The sequence below is a fragment of the Strongyloides ratti genome, scaffold srae_chrx_scaffold0000002 (genome assembly GCF_001040885.1).
Source record: "Strongyloides ratti genome assembly S_ratti_ED321, scaffold srae_chrx_scaffold0000002".
In the NCBI taxonomy this organism is placed as follows: domain Eukaryota; kingdom Metazoa; phylum Nematoda; class Chromadorea; order Rhabditida; family Strongyloididae; genus Strongyloides; species Strongyloides ratti.
The window spans coordinates 2065701-2072665 of NW_020171510.1; the positions used below are offsets into that span (position 1 = coordinate 2065701).

The window sequence follows — 6965 nt, forward strand, 5'->3', positions numbered from 1 at the left end:
TTAATCAGAAGCTACAGTACCGGCAGGAGCATTAATTGCTGTTTCAGAAATAATAACAGATGATCCAATTGATGGTGTATTTGAGGATGGTGATGAGATTGTTGATACAACAGGTTTACAATATGAATAACGATGATTCATATGTTGAGAATAACTTCCAGAATGTGAAAAACGTTTTAAACATTTATCACATTGAAATGGTTTTTCACCACTGTGAAGACGTTTATGTTCTGTTAAATGATGTTTATGCTTAAAAGCTTTTTCACAAACATCACATTTATAAGGACGTTGACCTAAAAAATATTAATATATTATTAAAAAAATTATTATAATAAAGTATAAATACCTGAATGTTCATATTTATGTCTTGCTAATGATGATTGTTTTCCAAAAGTTTTTTCACATTGATCACAAGCAAATAATCCACCATCTTCATTTGTTTTTATTGTTTTTGTATTGTTATTGTTATTACTACTATTACTATTATTATTATTTCTAAAAATTTTTTTAGCTGAATCAGAAGCATTGAGATTAAAATCCTCCACAGAACTACTACTATCAGATTTTTCAAAAAGTTTTTGTAAATCAGCTAGTGTTGGTGTTCCAAGGATTGAGTATGGTGAAAAAAGATTAGATTGTTGTGTTGAGGTAACTGGCCAAATAGATTTATTTAATTTTGGTCCTTCTTCTGATGTTTCAGAACCATTTTTACAAGTTTCATCCATACTAGAATCTTCTGAATGAAATGATTGTGGTGATACTGTTCTTTTAACATTTTTACTTGGAATATTTTTTAATAAATCATGTACTACCTTTGTATTTTTTTGCATAAATTCAAAAAGATTATTTCCATTGTTAGTAGAATCTGTATTATTATTTCCACTTTCTTTACTTGATTGACTTGGTGGTCTAATAGAAAGATCTAAAGGACTATCCAACTGTGAGTCACTTGTTAATTTGTCAGTATTGATAGATTCAGTATCGTTACCATTTGAAATTGTATCAGAGTCCTAAAAAGCAGATGGTATATATTATAAAAGATAATTATTTAAATTTTTAATATATATTAATATACATATTCTTCTTAATATTTACCACGAAAAAAGATGATTAAGATAGAAGATGTATGTATGTATTAAAGTGTATAAGGAACAGCTATAATATAATGTACACATTTTAAGTCTAAAGGGTAATGAATGCGGTAAACGACATGTTAAAAAAGATTGTAAAATGAATGGGTACTTGAATAAATTAAATACAGATTTGAATTTACAATTAGCAGGTTATCTATTTTTAAATCGAAACTACTGTCGGTTACTTTTAATGATTTTTATTTGTATTCGTGCCATAAGCTAATAAGAGAATGATTTGTATTGAAAGATAGAATAAAATTTATTCATATAATATAGTTATATAATTGTGTAGTTATTGTAAAAAAAAAAGATTATAAACTTTTTTTTTAATCAGATATATAAATGTTTTTTAAAACAAAATAAAATGTTTAAAAAAAAATAAATAATTAAAAGTTTATATAAACATACCTGAATACTGTCATTACATTTTTGATTATCTGATGACAATGATTTTCTAAGAAACTCTTCAATATTGTCATTATTTTGTGGATTTTCAGTATTTTCTGTACCGTTATTATTATTATTATTGCTTCCAGCTTTCATCCATGCATTTTTAGATAGGCGATCACCAATATTTCCAATTCTACTACAACGACGTTCCTTTGCCCGTGTATTTTGGAACCAAACTTGAACAACCCGTTTGTTCACTCCAATTTGTTCAGCCAATGCTGATAATTCATATTTCGATGGAAATCTATTCTTTTTAAATTGATTATAGAGTGTAGCAACTTGAGTATCAGATAAGAAACTTCGAGATCTTAATGGTTTCCAGTCACTTTTATTATCAGAAACAGCCTTATTTTGATCATCCTCATCATTTGTTGATGATGATGAATGAATATCACTTTTAAGGGTATCATCATTTTTGCCAAAATTAACATTTGCTAATATATTATTAGTATTTTGAGGAGAAAGTGTAGAAATAATAGATGCTAATGCTAAAAATCCATTAACTTCATTATTATTTTGTAATTGAAAATTATTAAAAAGACCATTGATAGGAAGATTTTCAGCTAAACTACTAAATGCTGCTGTACCATTAGAATTATTAGTACCTGACATAGACATAAGTTGTTGAGCAAGTTGACTATTATTGTTATTGTTATTATTTTGATTTGGAAAGCTTAACATATTAAGAATAGACTGATACATTGAAACTTGGTCATTCATTGTTGGTAGTAATTGTGAATTGTTGGGAGATGAACAAGTTGATGATATAGCAGCACTGGTAAATGGAGGTGATAATGATGAAACTTTTTGTTGACTCTTTGATTGTGTGCACTTTTTACTGCTCATATGAGAAGAATATGAGCCAGAATGTGAGAATCTCTTATGGCAATTGGGACACTAAAAAGTATAAATAGTATTAGGTGTCATTAACCAAAATGAAAGATTGTTTATATAGTTATTTAAAATATAATAGAGGAAAAGAAAAATTTATATATAATGTTGGGTAGGTGTTAAATAGACTTATTTAGAAATGTTAAAATAAACAATATCTCTAACAGCCTTCATTTTATAATTTATTTTAATATATATATATATATATTTATAAAGGTACATACAATTATTAAGATAAAGAAAAAATGATACTAACTTAAGATCGAGAATATCATTTTACTTAATTTTAGGGTGGAGTCAGGTGTGTTAATAAGAGTAACTAACAACTATAATAGATAATAGTTTTGGGCGTGATATACTGTACAAAATTAGAAATAAAAGAAGACATTACTTGAAAAGGGAGGTGAAAAGTACCCTCAGACATCTGTCATCAAAATAATAAGAATGACATGACAATGCCTTCCTCCTTATAACCACATATATATATATATAATAAGTATATACACCTGATCAAGTGATAAAAAAAAAGATATATAATGCCTTTTACCAATTCCTCTATAATCTGATTAAATTTATTAAATTATAAAATTTCTTATCGACAGATGGGGCAAGGTGGATGATTATTATAAGCTGTCTTTTGTTCTTTTATAAATATGTGTAAAAGTAATTCATAATAATATAATAATTAAATGATTGAATAAAAATGACTATATAACAAATATATAACTTATTTCCACCTTATAGAATTAAATTATATTATATAAATTTGAAATAATTAATAAAACAAGTTTCTATACACCTGCCATCTTTTTTTACCAACATACCATTGGATATAATAAAAAAAAGGCAGATGAGATAATATATATTATATTTAAAAATACCAAAAAGGTGATTAAAAATTAAAGAAAGCCGTTTAATCTATTTATAATATTAGTAATTTGTTAAACAAAAATACATCTGTTATCTATTAAACTTATGTGAAAGTTATACATTAACTTTATTTACTTTAAAAAATATACTCAAAAATCTTACCTATTATTTTGAAAATAAATCAAAATTATTTTTTAAATTTATTTTTCATTTAACTAAACTTTACATTATGTTTAAAAATATAATAGTTAAAATTTTTTTTTTATTTATTTATATTGAAAGCCACCAACAAGGCCAAATTATAAGAAAGCATATTAAAAGATGGTAGGATAATATTAAAGAATGAAAGAAAAGAAAAAGATTTGATATCTGATAACAATATAAAATATTATATATTTTAAAAATATATATTTATTATCAGATATTTTAATAGTTTTTTTTTTTTTTGTTAAATGAGATGTTTCAGAATTTAATGAAACGTTCATAACGTATATATTATTATTATTATAAAGTAATATTTGAATTAGACGGATATAAAAAAATTGGTATAGTTATATCGGAAAGTAAATTGTCTATAAGTAAATAATGATAATATACTAGGTTATTTTTTAACTATAATTTTTTTCTTGAAATGTTAAATGAGTTGTAGATAGAAGTAAAACTTTATATTAGTATAAATTACCATCAAATAGCTTCTATATTTTACGTTGTTTTTAAAAGTAACGACTGTGAAAAAAATTATATATATATATGTCTTATGAATAAATTGAGGTTACTATTTATTTATATTAATAATAAACTATAAATTTAAAATTTTTATAAACATTCATCGATAGATGAGAATGATAGATATTTATTAAAAGTTAAAATATATATACCTTATCAATGGATGTTTATATATATATATATATTACCTTTGTATTACAAAAGAAAAAAGAAATATAGTGTAATTTTTTTTATCTCTTATTACTTATTTATTTCATTCATTTAAAAATCATTTAAATAAAAATAGCTATGTTTTATTACTTTACAAATTATGGTATATTTCATTAATAAAAAAATATAATAAAAAGTTGTCCTTTTTTTGTTTAAATATCTTCTTTATAACAAAATAAATTAATGAAAAAAAAAAAAGAAATTTTATTTTAAAGTAATAATATATCATGAATATTTTTTTTTTTATTTGGTATATGTCTCAAAGGTAAAAGAAATGCCTTATGTTAATTAAGGCAGATGCACTATTATATATAAATGATATGAAAAGACAATGTGATCATTTATCTTATACGTATGCAGATTAACTACTTATGTGTTAGGAACTTGTGTTCCTTGACAGATTTTATTTGATTAGTATAAGTATGGGAGTTAATATAATGCGCAGGAAATGACAAGAAAGAAGGATATATTAGTTACAGAAGCACATATGGCCTCGTGTCAAAGTGATTTGTTGGTAAATTATATGAGAAGTGAGAATGATACCATTATGATGAACTTTTATATATCTATATATCTTAATTTTATTCTATTAATTTTCTCCACCTATAACATCTTTTATTATGAGATTAAATTTATATTAAAAAGACTTTTTTCTTTTATATATTTATCTTCTTATTTCCATACTTTAATTATAATTATCTACATATTATCATATGTGGGTGGGAAAAATTTTGTCTTTGAAATACACCGTAATTATAATATGATAATAATAATATAGCTTACTAGCTTTTATTAGCAAAGGTGTGTAAATAATAAAATAGATAAAATCTCTAATTCTCTATATATAATAATATAGTATATTACTTTATTATTTATATTTTTTTTTTCTTATTTTTGTAAGATAACACCTTTGATATTATTTATAATAAGAATAATAATATTTATAATATTTTATAAAATTACTATAATATAAATACAAATTATAATATAAACAAATAGATCAGGAATAGTTTATAAAAAAAATTTATATATAAAAGAGTTAATTCTAATAAATATACGTAAAAAATAAGTTCACAAAAAGTGAAAAAAAAATTTTTTTTATATTTAAATACCTACTTATAAATATATTTATAAATTTTATAAACAATTAAAAAAAAAAAATATTTGAATGATCATTATACGATATAATATAGAAATATAAAAATGATATATATTTATTATATACATATATATATATGTATTCTTTTAAAATGGAAAGTGTGATATTTAATAGATGTTAAAATTATAAATATGAGTTTCTTTATAATAAATTTAAAATTTTGTGGTGTTGTGACGCATTAAATTAAATATGAAAATGCTAATGCTAATTTGAACATGTTTTCTTTATATCCTAACCAATCACTTAACCCTATGGGAATCAAATGATACAACAAAAATGGTGTTTAGTTAAATGTTATGATAAATCAAATAATAAAGTTGGGAATTGGTAATAATAAATGGCTTATAAATGATCATATACTTTGATATAACTACTTACTTATAATGTTAACTAAAACTATCCTTGTTAATGGTGTAACATTGATGAGCTTATTTATAAATGATATAAAATTATCCAAATTTAGAACCTCATCATCTGTTATTCTCAATAACTTTTTTCAACAACACATATATAACATCACCATCAGGCACTTGAAGAAGACACAATCATCATCATCATCATAGTATTTTTATAGATGTTATATGATAAATAATGGTGTGGCAAATTGGATATGTAAGTTGATAAATTAATCAAAATGGTAGTCTAAATTTGGTCAAAGTTAAAAGCATAATTGGTGCTAATGAATCGAGTGAGGAGCCTTTTTCCTGTGAATAAATATAACTCCCACTTTTATACTATAATATGGTTGATGAAAGCGTTATATTTATTTTATATATATATATATATCTAAAAGAAAAAAAAAAATAACAAATTTGTTTGAAGCTTAATGAGAATAAAGTCATTCTTAACCCATAACAATAGTTAGATAGTTTAAAAATTTATCACAATAAATTTTTGGAGTACAAAATTTGTATTTATAAATAAGAAATTTTATGAAGTGTTAGGGTAATAGAAATTTGTAGTAATAAATTAAAAAAAAAATAAATATATAAAAAGAAGATAAAACCTTAATGACAATTATTATAAATATATTCAATTATTTTAATTTTTCAGTAATTACTCAAGAGTACTTTTTATTATTATATATTTTAAAAAGAAAACATTACCTCAAAAGGTTTTTCTCCAGAATGTATTCTGATGTGTTCTTTCAAGTGATGCTTGAATTTAAAGGCTTTTGAACATTCACTACATTTGAATTTGCGAATTGCTTCATCACCATGCCTTGAAGATGTTATACTATTTCCAAGGTTTGTAGTGGTACTTGTTGTAGCTGGTTCATGCACAGTATGCACAGTCATACTTTCAAACATTCCCATCATGTCAATGAAGTTTATCTAATCCTTAATTCTTTATTTTTTTTGAATACTTAATAATAGTATGACTTTAATAATTCTAAAAATCAAGAAGAATGTCATTTAATTGATGAAAAGGAAGGAAATGTAAAAAGAAGAGCACGCAAATCAACGGAAGACATTTGTTTGACGGTAGAACTTTCTATTAAACTAATTATTGATAATATTATGGTG

The 6965-nt window shown here is 23.1% G+C and overlaps 1 protein-coding gene across 1 annotated transcript; it reads right to left on the reverse strand.

The window, feature by feature from the left end:
• SRAE_X000144500 (Zinc finger protein 1) lies at positions 1–6758 on the reverse strand (the record flags this gene model as incomplete). The annotated part of the gene is made up of 4 exons (XM_024649052.1): positions 1–293; positions 347–1010; positions 1542–2480; positions 6546–6758. The coding sequence occupies 4 exons, from the start codon at positions 6756–6758 to the stop codon at positions 1–3; spliced, it is 2109 nt and encodes a 702-aa protein (XP_024498910.1).
• Between the last annotated feature and the right edge of the window lie 207 nt (positions 6759–6965).